At 42.8% G+C, this 20,981-nt stretch overlaps 5 protein-coding genes across 8 annotated transcripts; 3 read left to right on the top strand and 2 right to left on the bottom strand.

The window, feature by feature from the left end:
• The first annotated feature begins 835 nt into the window (after positions 1 to 835).
• LOC6585115 (probable phosphatase phospho2) lies at positions 836 to 4,997 on the top strand. The gene is made up of 2 exons (XM_002010718.4): positions 836 to 1,768; positions 4,910 to 4,997. The coding sequence occupies exon 1, from the start codon at positions 951 to 953 to the stop codon at positions 1,746 to 1,748; it is 798 nt and encodes a 265-aa protein (XP_002010754.1). The 5' UTR covers positions 836 to 950; the 3' UTR covers positions 1,749 to 1,768; positions 4,910 to 4,997.
• Positions 2,027 to 16,782, bottom strand: LOC6585114 (supporter of activation of yellow protein). Its single transcript, XM_044008049.1, has 13 exons — positions 16,136 to 16,782; positions 9,991 to 13,008; positions 8,133 to 9,480; positions 7,743 to 8,059; positions 6,423 to 6,520; positions 6,200 to 6,355; positions 5,671 to 6,120; positions 5,329 to 5,604; positions 4,919 to 5,162; positions 4,603 to 4,843; positions 4,343 to 4,531; positions 3,680 to 4,277; positions 2,027 to 2,036 (listed from the first exon to the last, which is right to left on the bottom strand). The coding sequence occupies exons 2-13, from the start codon at positions 12,964 to 12,966 to the stop codon at positions 2,027 to 2,029; spliced, it is 6,903 nt and encodes a 2,300-aa protein (XP_043863984.1). The 5' UTR covers positions 12,967 to 13,008; positions 16,136 to 16,782.
• LOC6585113 (transcription initiation factor TFIID subunit 11) lies at positions 13,560 to 14,976 on the top strand. Its single transcript, XM_002010716.4, has 2 exons — positions 13,560 to 13,699; positions 13,814 to 14,976. Exon 2 carries the CDS (start codon positions 13,828 to 13,830, stop codon positions 14,557 to 14,559), a length of 732 nt encoding a protein of 243 aa, XP_002010752.2. The 5' UTR covers positions 13,560 to 13,699; positions 13,814 to 13,827; the 3' UTR covers positions 14,560 to 14,976.
• Positions 16,783 to 17,207: 425 nt separating the features above from the next.
• LOC6585112 (pyridoxal phosphate phosphatase PHOSPHO2) lies at positions 17,208 to 18,719 on the top strand. The gene has a single exon (XM_002010715.4). It carries the CDS (start codon positions 17,226 to 17,228, stop codon positions 18,312 to 18,314), a length of 1,089 nt encoding a protein of 362 aa, XP_002010751.2. The 5' UTR covers positions 17,208 to 17,225; the 3' UTR covers positions 18,315 to 18,719.
• Positions 18,720 to 18,825: 106 nt separating this feature from the next.
• LOC6585111 (CCR4-NOT transcription complex subunit 9) lies at positions 18,826 to 20,934 on the bottom strand. Of its 4 annotated transcripts, none has more exons than XM_002010714.4 (5): positions 20,744 to 20,934; positions 20,573 to 20,661; positions 19,676 to 20,245; positions 19,506 to 19,597; positions 18,826 to 19,443 (listed from the first exon to the last, which is right to left on the bottom strand). In XM_002010714.4, exons 2-5 carry the CDS (start codon positions 20,642 to 20,644, stop codon positions 19,257 to 19,259), a joined length of 921 nt encoding a protein of 306 aa, XP_002010750.1. In that variant the 5' UTR covers positions 20,645 to 20,661; positions 20,744 to 20,934; the 3' UTR covers positions 18,826 to 19,256. The 4 variants fall into 4 exon arrangements, with proteins under 4 accessions (XP_002010750.1, XP_015016567.1, XP_015016566.1 ...); XM_015161081.3 differs by having other exon boundaries at positions 20,756 to 20,934; XM_015161080.3 differs by having other exon boundaries at positions 20,781 to 20,934.
• Between the last annotated feature and the right edge of the window lie 47 nt (positions 20,935 to 20,981).

The following is a 20,981-nucleotide window of genomic DNA, read 5'->3' as shown; positions in this document are numbered from 1 at the left end:
TTTGTGTTAAACCAAAAAAAAACAAAAACAAACAAAAAAACAGTTATTATTTTTTTTATATGTAGTTTAGGCAAGGGCAAGAAATGGTTATATAAATTACCGTTATTGTAAATGACAACAACAAGAAAACACCAAAACAATTTTGAATAATGATAAAGAAGATGCAGTAAATATATAAAAGATTTAAAATTCGCTACGAATTCGCGCTTAGACAACAAAACAATTTAAAACCGAATAATAAATACATTTAAATGCTATTGTAAATATTTTAATTGTACGTTTCCCAAGTAAAAAATAATAAAAATACAACAAAATAACTAAATAAATGTATGTACGCCAAAAAAAATAAAATAATTTTGTTTATCTGATGGCAAGGTCTTGATTGTGCAAGTTGATTCAGTGTTCCGTTGAAATACAGTAAAGCGCAACAGGTTGAGGTAAGAGAGAACCAAATATATTCTGCTGCTTGCTTCCAGGGGCGAGCATGGTGAGCTATTGGAATATCGTTTTCAAACATGGCGAATTTCCAGTGCATACTTTTACAGCTGAGCACCGGTTGAGTGAGCAGAGCTCACTGCTGGAAAGTGATAAAATATGTACGTTGATCCTTAATTATGTAAAGCAAGCATAAATATATTGTTGACTTATATATTATTGACGATATATGTAAATCAAATATGTATACATATATTAATTGCTTGCTGGAGATGCATCAAACTTCATATTCACATACATATGGACATACAGCATAGTTATTGCCAAAGCGAGACGGAAAATCAATCGCCAGCATTGTCAGGCACGAGAATGAGCAAAACAGAACGTTGCACGGTACTCTTCTAAATTCAGTTGTGTTGTTTGCCTTTAGCTTTGCTTTCATCTGCTCATTTATTTTATTTTAACTATTTATTTTGTTTAACAGATGTGAAATTTCAATAGATATATACACAAATATGCTATTTGGGTCTCTAGCACGTTTGCCTAGTCTCTGGCGGCGCTTTGGTAACCAGCGCAAAGATCGTGTGCTGGTCACCTTTGACTTCGACAAGACGATCATTGAGGAGGACTCGTATGTGGCGCTTTTTCGCCTGCTGTCGCCCCAGCACCAGCACACGGAGCACCTTCAGACGCTAATCGACGGCAGCCGATGGCTAGAGTATTTAGAACATTTGCTCCGGCTGCTGCAGAGGGAGCAGCATTTGTCGTCTGTACAAATAGCTCAATCTATACGGAAATTGAAGCCGATGCCAGGAATCTTGCATCTGCTGCGTCGTCTGGAACAATGTGAGACCGTAGATCTGTGCATCTTGAGCGATGCGAATAGCTTCTTCATCAAGGAGTGGCTAGCAGCGCACGGCTTGGAGTGCAGCTTCCGAGCAGGCATCTATACAAACCCGGCCTGCGTGATGCCCGAGAGTCAGCATCTAGTCGTGGTGCCATACGAGCACCAAACGCACTGCGACTACTGTCCGGAGAACCTATGTAAAGGTGGCGTCATGGACATGCTCATTGGGTCTCAGAGCAATGGCGACAAGCCATACGGTAGCTTAATTTACGTCGGCGACAGTTGCAACGATCTGTGTGCTATACGTCGTTTGAGTATGGCGGATACTGCGTGCATACGGTGCGGCGAGGAGCTGCATGCGAAGCTTCCGGCGTATCGCAAAGAGCTCAACTGCCAGGTGATTCATTGGTGGGATGGCCATGACCTGGAGCACCAGCTGGCCAAGCACCGGCATTTGCATTGGTAAATGGAGAGAAATTCTTGTTGGTAAGGCAAAATTATTAATGCTGCTGTTTTATTCGACTTATAATATGTTTTGTATGCATACATGTATATATATATATAGATATATATTATTTGTATATATATATATATATATGCTTGTAAGTGTATAACTATGTATTTGTATAGTAATTCACTTATTAGGGACTTATTGCATAAAATTCAATGGAAAATTGGATTTTGATCAAACTTTCTTTCGGTTCGTTTTTAAGTAGACGAAATTGCAATTTGCAATGCGTTACGTTACGTTACGCTACGTAACACAGCGATACGCTAACGTTAGGTTTTAAATATTTGCCTGTTAGCGTTGCCACCACGTTTTGTTTTTCATTTGTGGTCGCTTAAATTCCTCTTTTACAGTTACTTAAATAATAATTCATTTTGTTGTTGCTTGTGCTTAACTTTTTTCATTTCATTAAATATACGGGTATTTTGTTTGTGTGTGTGTGTATGTATGTGTGGGTGCACGTTAGCATAAATTACATGTATAATACAATCTTAAGCCTAATTAAATAGTAAATTGTTGTTGTTGTTAAACAAAAAAAAGTTTAATATATATGTGCATATGTAAGAAGACACTACTTATATGTACACACATACACAGCTGCATATGTATACACGCACTCACATATGCATACATATGCGTATGTATTCTGCGCTTAACTAATTTACATGGCTAACTTACAGTTTAGACAAAAATAGTATTTTAGAATTACGTACATACAAAATTTAAACAAACCAATAAAAAAATGAAGTTTCGGCCCAATTCATTTATTACATATTTGTTATTGTTTTTTTCATTTATTTTAATTTTAATTTTTAGCTTATTTAGTTGTATAGTACAAGTTTTTTAGGCTAACGACGTTCATAGAGACATAATTGTTGTTTTCCTTTTGTTGTTTTTGCTATGATAGATGCAATATATATATATAAATATATATTTTTGCATATTTCACAAAACAAATTATTAAAAAAAAAAAAAAAAATACACATTATCCGTTGTCCTAACGGTAAAGGCTGCTATGTGTGTGTGATGAATGAGGAACAGAGAAAGTGAGAGCGAGAGAGAGACGTTAACATAAAAGTATTTGCAACGGTAAATACGTTGCAAGCAGTGTTGGAAAATAAATGATCGCTGCACAGTGGTTCAAAATTGTGGCAAACGAATTTTAAAATTAATAATAAAATACAATTAACTAAAATGCAGCTAATTAATATGTGCAGTAGGCGTATTGGATTGGTAGTGGTGTGTGTGTGTATTTTGACTTATTGGCTAATTTAAACAAAACTCAACTTAGGCATAAACATACAATTGTTCTTGATCATTTTTCTTGTCATGTGTGTGTGTGTGTGTGTATGTATGTATGTAAATGTATGTGTGTATATATATGTGTGTACATAACAATATTTCTTCACTTTTCGCTTAAGTAACATAATTGTGGGCATATTTAAATCAACTTATATTTATGAATATATAAAAACAATTAAAAATAAAACAAAAAAAAAAAAATTAATTAATTTATATATATATTGTGTAATATAAACATACGCCCGCAGACATGTACAAAAATTAGCTTATTATTTGTTGTTTAATACTATGCACGTGTGTGTGGGGGTGTGTGTGGTGGGAGGAGCTGGATTAGGAAGGGTTTGGTGGATATGGAGTTGCTGGCGACGGTGGCGGAGGTGGGTGGGTCGAGTGGTCTGCTGCGACCCGCGCTTTACTACAAGTCCGTTAAAGTGCGCTTGGCACAATAACGTATGACCCCCACTCAGGCAACAACCGGAGGTGGAGCTATGCCAATTGTTGTTGCTGTTGTCGTGACTGCTGCTGCTGCTTGTGTTGATGCTGTAGTTGTAGCTGTTGCTGTTGTTGCTGCTGCTGCCACTGAGTTGGAGTTGTTGTTGCTGTTGCTGGCGGGCGTTGTTGTTATAATTGTTGCTGCTGTTGCTTCCTCATTGCTGCTGCTATGCATTGTCGCCATATCGTGGCTTCTATGCAGCAACAACTGTTGCTGCGCTGGCAGTCGTTGCCTACCAGCAGCATTAGCCTCCAGCTGGTTGCTATTACTAAAATTATTATTATTATTATTGTTGTTGTTGCTACTGCTGCTGCTGCTATTGCTGGGGCTCAGCGCTGCAGCGGCTGCCTCCATTGTTGCAGCGCCACCATTCGACTGCAATTGCAGCTGCAACTGTTCACAATTGCTGCTGCTGCTGCTGCTGCTGCTGCTGTTGGGCGTCGTTATCCTTTTGGTGGGCTTGGCGCGTGCGCAGGGCACGCAAAGCATGCCGCAATGTTCGCGCAAATTGGTGATGTGATCGATGCGATACTCGTTCTGCCATTTAACCTTTTTGTGCTTCACGGCGGGCTTTGCTTGGCTGCCATTGCCACTGGGTGACAACAAATCGGGCTGCTGCACTTGAGGCAGTCCCTCGGGCCGTGTGGCGCCACAGCGCATACAAATCGAACAGCGTTCACAGCTCCAGCGACCTAAAGTAGAATTGATAGACAAATTAGTATTAATACACTTCATACATTAAAAATTCCAAACTTACCCTCGGGCACCGTCTTAATACCCAGGCAGTAAATGTGATAGCCACGATCGCACTGCTCACAGTAGAGCATCTTCCCGGGCTGTTGGCTGCTGCGGCATTTGATGCAGCACTTGCATTCGGCGCATTGCCAATTGTAGTTGCGCACACGTCCGACCATACGCTGCGGCATCTCAATGCAGCTAGGATGCACTGATGATGTTGATGAATGGCAAAAGTTCGATCAGATTGAATTCACTCTCCAATATTTCTAACCATCTTACCTTTACGGCGACAGCTGTAGCAGCGTATAAATGCCTCGGGCCTATTTCGTGCATTCCGATGCTGACTGCGCTGGCAGACGCCGCAGTTGTGCGATGACAATCGTGCATCCTTCTCGCGCTGCTTTATCATCTCAGTTTCGCTGGCGGTGTTTATGGAGCTGTTGTCACTGCTGCAACTGCTGCAGCGGCTGCTGTAACTGCTGGCGCTGCTGCAGCTGCTGTCGCTGTCCGCTTCGCTGTCCTGTTTGTTTGTAAAACAATTCAAATGTGCATTAGTTATAGCTACAACAATTTGTATGTTTGCCAGTTTACTTACAGATTCGCTACTACTGGAACCGCTGCTGCTGCTGCTGCTGCTTGCGCTGGCATAGCAGAGGCTGCTGGGTTTGGCCGGATCATTGCTGCGCTGCTGACGCGAACGCTGACTGCGCCGCACCGCTGCTGTCTGTAACCTGCCTTGCGACGCTTTCACACTGTCCTGCAGCAGCTGTTGCTCATCCTGCTCCTGCTCGTCTCGCTGCTGTTGCGGCAACTCCAGGACAGTATTCAGGGGATAAGCTCTGCACAGAAAAGGAAAAGTTAATTAGTTTCTGATTTGCATTTATTTAAACTAAATTTGTATAGCCTATATATTTATTCAGATATATTCTCTTGTTAAATTAAAAAAATATTCACCTAAAATTTCTCAAAAAAAAAACATAAATCGAAAATTCCCCTTATTCTTACCTTAGTTCCGCGGGCGTTAGTTTTCTATAGCTGGACGAAAATTGGCCTGGCACCAGGGCCAGTGGATAGGCATGATCGGGCTGCTGGAACGCTTCATCGTAGGCACGCGGACCGAGCAGTTGCGGCGGCGTTGGCATATTCTCTGCCTGCGCTGCGGCAAGCACTGTGTCCGTAATAGATCGATGCAACGCAGTGGAGCTGGCTGCTGAGTGCTGCACGGGAAAATTCATGGTGAACGTTTGCAGATCCAAACAGGCGACACGTTCCTCTTTCCGCCTGCAACAAAAACAAAGTAGTTGAAATTCACTCAAGTTGCGTGCAACAAAAAGTATCCGCACTTACGTTTTATTAAAGTACACATTCCATTTGCTGGCCGAGAGCATTGCGCGATCGCGTGCCTGCAGGCCACGCCCAGTGCCAACGGTGAGGCCAAGCGCCTTCTGTTTGGCCTCGATTTCGCGCAGATGCTTTTGCCTAATATACTCTTTGTACTCCTCGTACTTGTCATAGAAATCGGCATACATTATGTCCAGTATATCGGATGCCCAGACGGCTGTAATGCCGAGATCGCACATCTTCTCGCTGACGAGACCCTTCTCCTGCAGCCAATTGCGCTCCTCCATATCGACAGCGCGTCGCGGCAAATCCGGATATTTACGCTTAAAGCTCGTGATGCCCAAATAGAGAGCGACCTGCTCCTGGATCATGAACGTATCACGATTCTTGGACGGGCAACAGCCCTTGGGTGGGGGCCAATCATATTCCGCAATGCTTGACGCACTGAATTCCGTGCTGCAAGAGAGGCGCAGAGAAGGAATTTGAATGAGAATGAATACTTTCGAGTTGCGAATTCAAATTTCAGTTGACTTACTCTTCAGCCACACAAATTTCCATCTTCTTCTTCTTGGGTCGCTTAAGCGCCGAGCCGATTATCGCATCCACCGATTGGCCCTGGTTGGAGTCCATTAGGCTAACGTTGCTCAGCATGGACGATTGCGACTCCTCGTTGTTAAGGAAGTCCGGTTGTCTGCAGCACGATTAGTAAATTAGTTAATGAGCAACGGGAGAATCACACTTTCAAGGGGGAAACTTACTTTTGTGGCGTCAGTGGAGGCTCCATGCTCGTTACCGATTGATTACTGTTATTTAGATCAGCACTCATGCGTGTGTCCTCTTCAAAGACCTGTGGCGACTGCAAAAACATAAAACAAGCCCAACAACAACGATTAACCCTAAGAAGCGTCATTTTTTCTTTAAATTAAATTAAATTAACAATTTTTTTAAATTCTATTTATTTTAATTTTTGTTTTGTTTTTATTTAATTTATTTAATTTTATTTATTTTTAAATTTTTTGTTTTCTATTTTATTTTTTAAATTTATTTTGTTTGTTGCGCTGCCGGCAGCGCCAGCGGCAGCGCCAACGCGAGAGAGCAACACAAGAGAGCGCTGCGCTGCGCTATGCTGTATGTGTGTTTGTGTAACAGCGTTGCCAGCATACAGAAAAATATAACAAAAAAATGAAACCAAACGGTCTGCATGGGGAAGCGCACATGCTAAGCTTGCTCTCACTCTCTTTCTCTATCTCTCGCTCTTGCCCTCTTCGCGACGCAGCAGGTGTGGTGAAGTTTGCCTCACTTGCCGCTCGGCCCAAAGCATTGCTACACCAATCGAAAGCAAGAGCGAATAAAAAACCAAAAGAGAGAGAAAAATAACAACAATTTGCAGCTGATTAAAATCACAGGTGAAGAGACGAACAACGAGCTGCTGTTGCATCGCTGCTAACTTCGGTCGCGTGCTGCTCTTGTTGGTGGTGTTGTTGTTGTAGTTACTATTGTTATTGTTGCAATCGTATGCATTTTTGGTAGTAGTTGGCAATGAATACAGCGCGCGCGCGCCTTTGATTTTAATTACGACATAGAACACTGTTTGTGTGTGTGTGTCCGAGTATAAATACATATGTATATATATAAATATATATATGAGTGTATGTGGGTGTGCATAGTCTTGTCTATTGATGTGTGAGTACGCTTTACGTAATAAAACATAAACAAGTTGCAGTGAAATGCAATATATATATAGTATAAAGAAGAGTAAAAGCAAATTATAGAAATATATGTATATTAAATATGAATATATTCATAAATGTACACACGCCCACACATAGACACAGAAAGAGACAACGCGGCATCCTTTGAATGAATCATATCAAGCCAACTGTATGGCATACGATGAATTCACAATACCCTTAAAATAATACATATTCCAAAGATTTTTCCAACTTGGGCATTAATAATAAATTTCCCAATTCATATTTCCCAATATTATTTAGTCGAATTTGGGCCTTAATAATGTCCCCAGCTATCTAAAAATGGCCCACAAAACATGTCCATCCAGCATTTCCCCTTACACTTACCGGACTAAAGAAGCCCTTGAGTCGTTCCGGATCCGGCTGATGCTTAAGTCCACCCACGCAGCGCGGCCGACTGAGGGCAATGGCTTTGGCAACGGCGCTGGCGCCGCGACTCATGCGCGGGACTCGCGGCTGCGCGTTGTTCGCATTATTTCGATTGGCCGAGTTGCCGCCACTGTTGCTGCGTGCTGAGCCGCCGCCGGCGCCTCTGCCGCGTCCACGTCCGCGGCCGCGCGTTGGTGTCGATGGCGCTGCTGGCACTGCTGCTGCTGGATTGGTGCCGAAGGCGCTCAAAGGATTGCACAATGCGGAAGACTCATCTGGGGAGAGAAAGAGCGAGAGAAAGTTATGATTAAAGAGCGATGCAGTTGGGGCACATGAGAGCTCCCTTACCTCCAGAGTTATCCAATGCGCTGTAGTTGTCCTCATCGTGCGATTCATGTTGGCTGCCACCGCTGATGCTGTTCGTGTTGCTGTTGTTGTTGTTATTGTTGTTGTTGCGCAGCTGCTGCGTGGCAGTTATTGAGGAAAAGTCGTTGGGCTGAAAGATCACATCCGGCAGCGGATCGGATGAGGATAATATGGTTGTTGGCGGCAACATGGAGCAGTTGTTGCTGCCACCGCCGCTATTGCTGTTGCTACTATTCACAGCTGTGCCGGCGGCAATAGTTGCTGCTGCTGCCGTTGTGGTTGTTGTTGTCGCCATTGCGCTGCCATTGCTAGTGGACGAGGAGGACGAGCACATGGTTAGATCAATCTGAGCCGCCAGAGCATAGGCCATGCTATTGTTGTTGCTCTTGCTGTTGCTGTCGTTGCTCAGCTCCGTTTCTCGGTCGAGGCGTGGCATCAGCCCAACTGGATATTCTGTTGCTGCTGCAGCTGTTGTTGCTGTTGCTGCTGCTTCAGCCGCCGCCGCTACAGCTGCTGCTGCTGCTGCTGCAGCAGCCACTGCGGCTTTGCTTTGACGCTTGCGCGTTGCCTTTGCTGGAGTTCCAACATTTCCCGTTCCCGTTCCTGCTCCAGTTCCAGTTGCTGTTGCAGCTGCTGCTGTACTGCGTCGTGTGGCACGTAACAGTCGCTGCTTTATGCAACGTCCCGGCGTTTCAATTGCTGACAGGCGTTGCTGCTGTTCCTGTTGTTGCTGCTCCTGCTGCGTGGCATCAAATTCCTTCATCTCATGCAACAGCTGCTGCTGCACCTTCAAGCTATGATTCAGCTCCGAAGCTACCATATCGATGGCCAGTCGCTTGTGCAGCAGCTGCACGCGCCGCGACTTGCTGCTGGACTCCATCAGCTCAGCTGCGGCGGCTGCTTTCGCTGGCGTCAATTCGTTGGCATTGCGCTTGGGTCTGCCGCGCCGCTTGCCAGTGCCGCCAGGCGTGGGCAGTGGTGACGATAGCTGCTTGCAACAGGCCGCAGCCGCCCCAAGGAATTCCTGCGCCAGCTGCAGACTGCCATTGCTGTGGGCGTGGTCGCTCACTGTTGGTGTCCCTGGCAGCGGCAACTGTTGCTGCGGCTCCTCAAGCTCCGTATTTAGTATGCGTTCGTGCTTCTGCTTGCGACTGCGATGCGTTGGCTGTTGCTGCTGCTGATGCTCGGGTGTTGTTGTTGTTGTTGCTGCTGTCGTTGGCGCTACTGCTATTGGACTGACAGCAACTGTTGCTGCTGTGTCATTGCTGCAGTTGTGCGTCTGTTGATCATTTTCATTATTGTCCAGGCGCCGCTGTTTATTCGGCGGCAACTAAAAGTCACAAAAATAAACGATAAGAAATCGATTACTCAAATTATTTCGAAATTTATGAACCAGTTCATGAGTGGTTCAGTTCATGAGCCATGTGTAATCTAGACATTAAATATCTGAAAATCAGTATTTTATTCAAAATAAGTCGATACTTATCGACATTGAGCAAATGTTACAGATATCAATTCTGTAAAAAATCGAATTAAATTATTTGTATTTTTATTTGAGATAAAACTAAATCGATATATTATCGATGTTGGCGGAATACTGCTAAAGACAATTTGCATAAATTGATAATTCATATATAATTTTCGAATCTTCGATTTGATTATATCGATAACAATATTCGCATTTATCGATAAGTCGGTAAATGGGTCAAAAATGCTCTGGTCTGCAGCCTCATTCATCAATATGTCTATGGAATCTCAAATGTTGCCTACCAAATATTACACGCAGCCCCCCACACACACACACACAGATATTATTAATTTTCTATTATAGTTCACTTACGCCACTGGGAGATTCTGCATCTGTCTGTAGGTGTTGCTGATGCTGTTGCTGTCGCTTCAAATGATTCTCATTGTTGTTGAGTTGCTGCTGCTGCTGTTGCTGTTGATTGTCTGGCTTATGATTTGGATTCAGATTAAGATTTAGATTCAAATGGTTTAGATGATTGCTTAGTTGCTGCTGCTGCTGATGCTGTGGCGGTGGCGTTGGTGATGGCGGCGTCTGCTCCGTCTCGTAGGCACTTTGCATATAGGAGGGCGTCAATTGCGGATGTGGGCTGCCCTCGGGCGTGTCCAATATCTCAATCGAATCGATTATCGGCTCTGCTCCGCGAGCAATAGTTGCTGCTGCAGCAGCACTTGCTGCTGCTGCTGCTGTTGTTGTTGTTGTTGTTACTGCTGCTCCATTTGCCATTAAACGTTCCGTTAGCTGTGGATATTTTGCAGCAGATGTTGAATTGTTGCCGCTGCTGCTGCTGTTGCTGAAGCTCTTCGGCGGCGCTGTTAGCTGGCTGAGCAATATATTGGAGTTGGGTGAGGCGGGATTGCTGGTGCCGCTGCTCTTGTTGTTGTTGTTGCTGCTGCTGCTATTGTTGGGGGCGGTGATTGCTTCCTGCATCTGCAAGCACTCGAGCAGCAGGCGATTCTGTGGTCTGCTAACAGCTGTTGCTGTCGCATAGCTGTTGCCCTGAGTAGTGCTGCTGCTGCTGCTGTTGTTGCTGCCGATGCTGATGCTGCTGCTGCTGTTGTTGACATGCGCCGGCGAGGAACCCGGCGAAGGCGATGAAGTCAAATCAACCATATCCACAATATTATGTTGTTGTTGCTGTTTTGTTAGTTGCAATTGATGTTGCTGTTTCGTTAGTTGCAATTGCTGTTGCTGTTGCTGCGGCACAATGCCATTGCTGCTGTGCGCTGGTGGCAAATTGTGAAACATTTTTGGATCATGCTCCTTGGACAACGCATCATCAATGTCCATATCGTCAGAATTGCGACGCAGCTCATCCGTTTCGGCATCAGCAACAGTTGCTGCTGCTGCAGCTGTTGTGTTGCTGTCGCCGCCATTGGTGAGCGTTAGCTTGGAAGTTAGCACCTTCTCTTCGAGCACAGCGCGCACCTTGTGCTTGGGCGAGCAAAGATTCTTGATGGTCAGCTTAAGCAGAGGCTGTTGCTGTTGCTGCTGCTGTTCGTTGCTGCTGTTGCCCGTCTTAATGGTGAGCTTGGGCACCAACTGTTGCTGTTGCTGCTGTTGTTCATCATCGTCGAGCTCAATGGACTTGGTCTTGATAGTTAGCTTGGGTATGGACTGCGCATTCTTTGCGTCATGCGTCATGATCACCGTGTGCTGCGGCAACTGTTGTTGTTGCTGCTGTTGCTGCAACAGCAGTTGCTCCTGGTTGCCCGTTTTGATGGTTAGCTTTGGTATTTGTTGTTGTTGTTGTTGCTGCTGCTGCGGGTGCGCGTGCGGGTGAGGATGCTGTTGCTGCTCCTCGCTGCTAATGCAGCTGCTGCCCGCATGCGTTGTCTTGATCATCAGCTTAGGCACTGTGGGCTGCTGCTGCTGCTGATGCTGCAGTTGCTCGCTGGCCGAGGAAAAGGAGCTGGCAGATGAGCTGGACGCAGACGCCGGGGACAGACTGCAGCTGATGAGCTGCGTTTCGCTGCCGCCATTGCCCTCCAATTTGGTGGTCTTGATGGTTAGCTTGGGCAGTGCACCGCCGCCGGCAGCAGCAGCAACGGCAGCCGCTGCTGCTGCAATTGCATTCACCGACTTCAGCGGGCTGTGACAATTGCTGGACTCCACAGCGGCGGCGGCAGCGGCAGCGGCAGCAGCAGCAGCAACTGATGCATCGGGCATCTTAATAATGAGCTTCGGCACCACGCTACTGTCCCGTTCCTCGTTGGCGGCTCGTATTGTTAGCTTGGGCACGATGTGGGGCAGCTGCTCCTCGTCGGCGCACGAGGAGGAGGAGCAGGACGAGGATGCATCTGAATTGTTGGACATATTATCTTGTGCTTTGATTGGCCTAATTGTTAGCTTAGGCACAGTGCCCTGCTGTCCCATTGCATTCGTTGCTGTTGTTGCTGCTGCGGCTGCAGCAGTTGTGGCTGTTGTTGTTGGCAACTGTGTGGGCAATTGTATGCGCAGCGGCTCGACGCGTCGCTCATCGTTGCCCGCCTGAGATTCGCTTGTGCTGCTGCTGCCGTGCTTGGAGAGCTTAAGTATTAGCTTGTGACTGCTGCCACCGCCGCCGCCGCCGCTGCTGCTCTTGTTGTTGCTGCTGCTGTTATTCTCCTCGCCATTCACATCTAAAGCTGTGGCGGCCATTGTTGTTGTTGTTGCTGCTGCTGCTGCGGCTGCTGTTGCCGTTGGTCCACTGCTGTTGTTGCTGCTGCTGCTGGGGCTATATGGCAGCTGCGCATCGTCGCGCAGTCTGTGCTGCGGCGGCGATGCTGTGGTGCTGGTTATTTGACCCACCAACTGATGCTGTTCCTGCAGCGATTGCTGCTGCTGCTGCAGGTGTTGCTGTTGTTGCTGCTGCAGGTGTTGCTGCTGCTGATGATGATGATGTTGCTGCTGTTGTTGGCGCTGCGTTGCTGCTGCTGCTGTCGACACATTCAATTGTTGTTGGTGTTGCTGCGACGATGTAGAGCTAACTACCTGCTGCTCCTCTTCCTCCGACTGTTGCTGCTGTTGCTGGATGATGATGATGCTGCTGCTGCTACTGTTGCTCGTTGTTGTTGTGGCTGCTGCTGTCGTCGTTATGGCGGACTTGCAGTTTGTCGAACCAACACTAGAATTCGAATTTGAACTGGAACGTGGACTGACGCTGGCACTGGAGCTGGAGCTGGCGCTGTTAATGTTGCTGATGCTGCTGCTGCTCGTGGAGCTGTTGCTGGAGCAGAGGGGTGTTGCTGCCAGGCTAACTGAAGATGATGTTGCTGCTACCTGTACCTGTTGCTGGCGTAAATCATTCATTGCTTTATTCCTTTATCCGCACCAAAAGCAATTGCCTTTTGCCTAAAAAGAAATTTTATTAAAATTCAAACTTTAGTATGAAGCAAATTGAAGCCTTATGAATAAATATTATAATATAAGAGATGCGTTCAATCAGTTTTCTGCTGGGCGCTAAATTTATCAATACTTTTGCACATTTACAACAATTAGTCGATTCTAAATATTGCATGATACTCTATTTCTATCACAGTTTGGATTTTTGCAGACGAATATTTTATATTTCATTATTATTTATTTATTTTTGTCACTAACTTTTGCTTGATATTCTTTACAACAATTTCTGATCGGGTTGCGGATATCCGAACAAAACTAATCACAACAATATAAACTGCACCAACGATAGAGATGTGCAATGCAACTGACTATCGACTAAAGATGGGAAATGAAACTAAACACGAATTGCACGAGTTCCTGCAACCAAAAGAGAGACAGACAAGAGAGAGGGAGAGAGACAATAAAGAAGATTGTTTAGCTATTCAGCAAATGTATTATTACTAAATAAAAAACATATGTAAATATCTACTGAAAAATATCGATGAAAACAATCAACTTTATTTGAATCTGATTAGCCTTTGAAAAATTGTTCCGTTATTTTCAATTTTTATTTATTTATATTTAGATCTAAAGTGTACCGAATAAATTAAATCAAATTCAGACTCTGGACGTAGCCATTAGATCAAAATTAGTGTTTCAGGTATAAAGAAAAAAAAAAAAAAAACTAAAAAATAAAATATATATGTATATACATATATATTATTTTTGTTTTTAAATCCTTATTTGTTTTTTTGAGAGACTTTTTGGTTTGCAGAAAATTTTATTTTGATGTTGCTGCAGTCGATATTCGCACCACTTTGGCAACCAGTTAAAGACCAATTGGGCCTATTCCGTGCATTGGCAACTGGTGGTCGGATTCCGGGCACTAATCTAATATTGATGCCAGTCGCTGCCGGTAAATGTCGCTTTGGATTTGTGGAACATTTTATGATGGCATTAGCTGGCGCTTGGCTGCTGTTTTGTGTCATCTACCGTGAGCTGAAGGATGTGAAGCCAACGAAAAGACAACAGCACAAGCAGCCATATAGCGTGTGCTGCATTGCATGGAACGAAAGGGATACGGATACGGATATGGATACGGAAACGACAATAACGACGACCACGACAACAACAACAATTACAACAACAACGACCACGGCGGATACTGGCACATCCAGCCAAACTGAGGATACTGCCAACCAGACGGATCAGAATGAGGAAACAATCGATGGTCAGTTGATGATCCATACAGATGGCGTGTTGGGTGACGGGACGGAAGCGACATTCTATTGGGGATGTCATCAGCTGCATAGGCCAGAGCCGATATTTCGATTTACACGATTACAGTTGGAGAAAATGTTGCGTATGGATCAGGATGAAAGCGATGATGATTACGAAGACGATTCTGATGATGATATTGTTCCAGATAGCGATGACAAGGTTGATGATAGTCAGAGCAATAGCAATAGGGATATGGAGGACAGAAATTTAGATAGCTATGAAAGCATCAATGAAAAGTAAACAAATATCCGATATCAATAGCTCCAGCCGCAGCCAGCAAATATTAGGTGCCTTTAGCTGCAAGTTGTCTGCATATGTATGTGTCGTCGTCATGATGATGATGTATGTATGTCTATGCGTGCGTCTCACATTCAGCGCATTCCATTAAAAGAGGTGTATGGTTACAGAATATGGGGAAGTAATAGCATAGTAGTAGTAATAAGAATCACAGTATTAATAGTAAGCGCATTTTTGCAACAGAAAAGGAGAACGAACTCAGCTGCACGCTCTCGCATAGGCTGAAAGATAAACACATGCATGCGAACAAACACACACACTCATATATAGGCAACAACACGCAGTACGCAACAACAGCACAGCACTAAATTTGTTGATATTTGACAGAGATTTTTCGATCAGTTTTTTTTTTTTTTTTAATTATATGCTATTATTTACGTAATTGTAATTAATAAATAATGCGTATATCGAAACTATATCACTTACTTTCACTCCTCTTTTCTGCTCTCTCTTAAAGTTTTAAGTGTGTATGCATGTCTGTGCATTGCACCGTTACTTCAAAGTACCGCCTCTGTGATTGGCTATTAAATATACAATTTACATCAACTAGCGGCAATTATATGTACTAATACGCACACACATGCGAGAGTGTGTATATGTATTGTTTTGTTTTCATTTTACTCTTGCAATCTCGCTATTCACGTCAAGTAACAGTAACTTAAGTATCACACACACAGAAAGTCGCCGGTAACCAAACATAGGAGAAAAAAAAATAAACGCAATTTGCTTATTGTTTGTTATTTATAGAAATAACACCAAGAGAGGGAAAAATTATCGATGGAAATATTTTAGTGCATGAAATTTGTTCTTGAAAATGCCGCGTAAACAGTAACGTAATGAGACGCTGAAAAAACAACAACAACATCGACAGCAAAAATAACACTAACGTTGTTAATAATACGCTGCGTAAGCGTGGAAACATGCGCGGCACACAGCTGTCTGTCGCGAGCAGCAGAAATTGAGAAAACCGCGCCACATTGGTACGCACTACTACAACAACAACTGGCAGCGGCTACGACGTGGTGTATGTGTTGGCAACACTGCTAAATTCACCAGGGCCCGAGACAGAAATTCACCACAGCACGGTACACACACACATCCGAACCGATACCAACATGAGAGGCAATCGCCCGTGCCGCTGCATGGAGAAAATACATACATACTCGTGCACAATGTACAGACACACATGCACAAATACACACACACACACACACACACACATGTACTTTTATACATGCATCTACATCATTGACCCCCGCGCAACTGACGACAACGGCGCCTATGCAACAACAAAAATGAACAGCGTCAGAGGCAACAACAAATCCGAGCGCAACGCGCCTAAGGCAATGCAAAAAAAAAAGCCCAAAATGAAATAAAACTAGCAAGAAAAGAGTGAAAAAGATAGAGAGAGAGAGCAAAAACACATAAAAAACTCTGCTACATAGTAAAAGACGCCGAAAACCGATCCAACAACAACAGCAGGCAGCCTGGCTGGCTGGCAGGCAGGCAATAAACTCACCATGCGGCAAAACGTCAGACAAAAGAAGATGGAGTAGAAGTTGAGCGCCTTCTCTTTGCATGCAATTCGCGTGTATATTGGTGTGCGCGTGTCTTTGTCGATGTGTGTTAAGACATGGAACATGTTTTGTTTTTATTTGCACAATTTGTAAACATTTCGTTGCACTTTTTCGTTATATTTATTTAATATACAAAAAAAACATTGTCGTACACATTGATGAGACTGTAGTCGGTACAAATTACCCGTACTTGTACTCGTCTCGCACACAAACACACAGCACACACCGCACACAACCATACACACTACACACTACACACACATATAGCACACACGCACAGCACACTACACCAACAAGCGCAGCGCTCGGTTGTCCCACTTTCCGTGTATTGGTTTCGTACACTTTTCCACGCACTTTTTAACGATTGAACAGCAGCAGACGACGACGCATAAATTTGTTATAAAAAAAATAGCGTTTATTGTTAACTGTTTCAACTGATCATACGAACATACGCAATTTTAATTCGGCGCGCACCTATCGTTTTAACAATTCATTATTAAATGTATGCTCTGCTCGCTGTCTGACAGTGTTTTTTCTTTTTCGCTTGGAATATAACACTACCGTACTCGTCACGACAAAATGGAAATGAAGATTTAGGGTTGCTAACCGTGTATCGATACATCGATATTTCAATGCTAGGAATTATATCCTGGCGATACTTTAAATTTTTGTACTGCATATTTAAAATTGATGTGAAATCTGAATAAAAATCTTGAAAAAAGCTTATACATACTTAAGTAAGGTCAATATTCCGTTGAAGGAAAAGTAAAAATACTGACATTGAATTGTTATCTGGTTAATTCGATCATCATTTAGAAGCAATGAGATATTGAAAATATTATATTGTGATGCCATCTATATCTCTATTTTTTATAATTTTTATTTGATAAAAAACAGTTCAGGGCTTTCGAAATTTTTTAATCGAATTATAAAAAATGCTAAAGCTAAATGCTTATCGATAAAATTGCAATTGAATTCAAACATCGAACAAGGGGCGCTTCACACCATCGCCGCCACCGCTTAAAGGTGGCCATGCCAGAAGCTTCCAATCGGATGGCAACGCCAACGCTAATAAAGCTACTGTCAAAGTTGCCCAAAGCTAAATCCGAAATACATACATACAGCGAAAGCAGAAGCAAAAGTCAAGCTGCTGGTGCTGCCCACCAGTGGGCTCTAAAAATCCCATTTAAGAGGCATCTACTGCATATTCATATGCAAAAGCCAGTCAACATGTCTACAGGAGCAGCAGCAGTATCAACTGTCTCAGCAGCGTCTTGCGGACTGGGCAAGCAGCAGCGTCGTCGTTTGGCTGCCTTCGATTTTGATCATACAATTGTATCCCAGAATACGGACACAGTGGTGCGCGATATGCTACCCAATGAATTGATAAGCTCAAAAGCACTCACCGATCTAATGGAAAGCGAATGCTGGACAGAGTATATGGCTGAGATATTTCGTTTGTTGCATGCGCAACAAGTCCAGGAGTCGCGCATTCGTGACGTTATACGCTGTATACCGGAGGTACCTGGATTTGTGCGTCTGATAAAGCACTTGCAGAAGCGTCTCAACTTCGATTTGATCATCATTAGCGATTCAAATAGTGTTTTCATTGATGAGTGGCTGCGCGCCCACAATTTGTCTGATTGCTTCAAGGCCATCTTTACAAATCCCGCTCATTTTGATGAGCACGGCCAGCTTCAAGTACGTCCGCATCATCAGCAAACGGATTGCAAGTTGAGCGCCAGCAATTTGTGCAAGGGCCGTGTTTTGGAGCATTTTGTAATTGAGCAGGATCTGCGTTTTAATATACGATACGATCATGTATTTTACGTCGGCGACGGCAACAACGATATTTGTCCTGTTTTGAGGCAGCGCGCCTGCGACTTTGCCTGCGCCCGCCAGGGCTTTGCCATGGAGAGACATTTGATTAAAAATCGCAACAAATTGAAGTTGCGAGCCCAGTTGCTCATCTGGCGAAATGGTTTCGATCTGCTCGAGCAGATGTGCGCATTGCCCCAGCTTCAAGGACAGTCAATTGAATCTCATCCATTGGAAACTGAGATCGGCAGACGTGCATCAGCTGCAGCACCAGCTGCTCCTCCTGCTCCGCCGGAACAGTAAACATTTCTTTGGCATAAACAATACATACATGTATACAACAAATAATCCATATATATGTATGTGTAAACATACATACATATATATATATTGATATAGATACGCGGGTGGTCAAAATAATCGAACAAAATCAGCTATAATTATGACAATTTCTTCGGACTACCCTCGTATTGAATCTATATATATGTATGTATGTGTATTGGTTGATCTTTGCCATCATTAATTCTATGTTGTGATCAATGTTTATATATATATATGTATGATATATATATTTATATGTAACTATTTGTAGTTTAATGCACTTGAATGTAAATGTAAAAGTTTTTTGTAATGTATTTTTGTGCTCGCAGCGATTTGCTTTAATTGTTGTATGTTGTAATTAATATGAAAGATATATATATATATATAAATATATATATTGTTTGTATATATGTGCATACATATGATAATCCCACACTAAAAGTCAAATAAACGCATTTTAAATGTTGCAACACAAAAAAAAAAGACTTCGAACTCATTTTCTTACAATTAAACAGTTTATTAGCAGCAATGAATAATATATACATATATATAATATATATATACATATATAAATTAGTTAGTTAAACTATAGCTAAATGACTTGTGAATTCAATGGATAGCTATAGCATTTGAAAGCTTTATCATTGTTTAACTTTCATTTGTTGGTTTTGAAAACGTTCTAATTAGCTGTTGGCGGAGCTTTACAATGTATCAATTATATATATATATATATATATATAGATCTGCTGTATCCATGTGTATCTATATAGTATATATATGTATATGGTTTAGTTAAAGCAATTTAGCTGCATGGGCCGCATCCATATTCAACAAACTTTCTTTCTTAATCTAACAAAATTAAGGTTGGTAAACTAACAAAATTGGGAGACCGGCTGCTGCTGTTTTGCTGTTCCTGCGGCTGATTTAGCTGCCCAATGGCGACATGCCAATCTGTCGCGGATCAGCTCCTGGCGGCTGTGCGGAGTTTGGTTCCAAATTCTTGATTAGCATTTGCAGCCATTGTTTGGTGGACTTATCGTCTTGCAAACATTGAGTAAAAGTGCCGTCTCGCAGCTGATCGGGCAGACACTGACCCAAGGCTTTGCGTGCGCTGAACAATGTGAGAAAATTAATTACAATAATCATAGAGTTATAGATAATGTGCAGACAAACCGTGTATTGTCAGAGAGTCTCAAATAGCAGCGTACGACATGCTTTAAAAGGCGCGCACAGGGCTCCTTCGACAGCTGTATAACCATCTTGCCCTGCACAGGATAGAGAGAGACAGAAATATATAGCATATGTATACATACATATATACGGATATATCGAGTTGGACTCACCAGCGTTATGGCTACGTGAGAGAAACGTTCATAGGTCTGACAGATGTATGACAATCCCGATTCGTCCAGCAAAATTTTCTGTATTATAAATGTGGCCACAGTCTTACTTAGCTCCGAGCCACTGTCCATGATGGTGAGACATAGTGGCACAATTTCGGTGGTTAACAGAAATGTAATCACCTCCTGTTCATCAGTCTTGACCAGAGCACCAATTACGCCTAAGCTCGTCAAACGCAGATACTCGAATGGACGCGTTTTCGATGTGGTCGATAGAAATGGATACAAATAAAGTGGGATTTGGGCTTGCAGAAAGGCGGTGCGCGTCTCCGGATGCGAGGCGACACATTGCAGCAATGCCAATGCATTGCAAACGCGATTCGATTGATGGGCTGTTAGAGTGGGTGGCGCTATCGATGGATATATATTTATGATCTCCTGCAGTAAAGCACAAGCGGTGCCAAAACTATTCCAAAGCATCGGCGCCAAATCCGTTTCACGTTTCTTGCTCAGCTCCAGCAGCGCCGTTTCACGGGTATCCGGATGAGCCAGCTCGTTGATCCATTGATAAACCTAAAATATAAATTCACAATTATTATTAAATACAATAAAAAAAAATTAAAAAAAATTTATATATATATATATATATATATATATATATATATATGCATTATATATATATATATATATATATAATGCATATTTTATATATACATATGTATTTTTTATATACATGCGTATACAAATCTTCAATTTGCATACAAACACACATTCATTCACGTACAATATTATATACATACATGCATTCACAACACTTATATATGTATACGCAATACATACACACAAACAATCCGAATGTACGTATTAATACATACAATTAATAAAGTTGAAAGTTGTTACCTTTTCTTGTTCCGTAGGCTGCTGTTGTTGCTGCTGCTGCGGATTCATGCAAGGGCTTGGCTGTGCGCTCATCCTTGTTAATTATTTGTCTAAAAACAAGTAATAAAATATTTGATAGAACCACAAGTTTTAAAAATAATTTTAGGTCTGCTAAAATTAAAAATAACACACATTAGCGCGCACCAATCGTATCCTTTCTCTTATTTACCAACTCAGATCGCGGTAACAATCGAATTGTATATGATAAAAATGCTGCAATTATTTTAAGTCCTAATATATATATTAGTACGAAATCGCCGCAAAAATGCAAAATGCCGTACGAAAAATAAAATGTCGGCCACAAAATTTTTGGTTGTAACAGCTGATTGGATGCTGCAGCGCTGCCACTATATTATTGTAAGCATCTGGC

This window comes from Drosophila mojavensis, unplaced genomic scaffold, assembly GCF_018153725.1.
Source record: "Drosophila mojavensis isolate 15081-1352.22 unplaced genomic scaffold, ASM1815372v1 contig_136, whole genome shotgun sequence".
Lineage (NCBI taxonomy): Eukaryota > Metazoa > Arthropoda > Insecta > Diptera > Drosophilidae > Drosophila > Drosophila mojavensis.
Note: the sequence above shows the minus strand (reverse complement) of the source record. Positions and strands in the feature narration are given on the sequence as shown.